At 63.3% G+C, this 330-nt stretch overlaps 1 protein-coding gene across 2 annotated transcripts in view; it reads right to left on the bottom strand.

Moving 5' to 3' along the window:
* The window catches only part of CERS6 (ceramide synthase 6), a 276337-nt gene extending 276013 nt beyond the window's left edge, over positions 1-324 (bottom strand). For both annotated transcript variants that reach the window (XM_005857533.2, XM_005857534.2), the window contains exon 1: positions 123-324. In XM_005857533.2, coding sequence (XP_005857595.1) covers positions 123-292 — 170 coding nt within the window. In that variant the 5' untranslated portion in view covers positions 293-324. The remainder of the gene's footprint in view (positions 1-122) is intronic.
* Between the last annotated feature and the right edge of the window lie 6 nt (positions 325-330).

Below are 330 nucleotides of genomic sequence, written 5' to 3'. Positions count from 1 at the left end.
GGGGCAGGAGCCACAGAGCACGCCGGGGTGCGTGTGCGCGCGAGGGTGTGCGAGTGTGTGCGTGTGTGTGTGTGCGCGCGTGTGTGTTAGGGGGAGGGGAGGAGCGCTCCAGCCCTTCTTACCTCTCGAAGAGGAGCCGCACCATGAAGATGCAGAAGGCCAGGGGGAAGGCGAGATAGAGGTCCTCAGCCTGCGGGAAGTTGGCTTCCTCCGTGTTCTTCAAGTCCGCCCAGGTGACATTGTGCGGAAGCCAAAACCTCTCGTTCCAGAACCAGGCTAAGATCCCTGCCATCTTGCTTTGTCCGCTCCTGTCCCCACCCCCACGGCCCG

The sequence above is a fragment of the Myotis brandtii genome, unplaced genomic scaffold, assembly GCF_000412655.1.
Source record: "Myotis brandtii unplaced genomic scaffold, ASM41265v1 scaffold112, whole genome shotgun sequence".
In the NCBI taxonomy this organism is placed as follows: Eukaryota; Metazoa; Chordata; class Mammalia; order Chiroptera; family Vespertilionidae; genus Myotis; species Myotis brandtii.
Note: the sequence above shows the minus strand (reverse complement) of the source record. Positions and strands in the feature narration are given on the sequence as shown.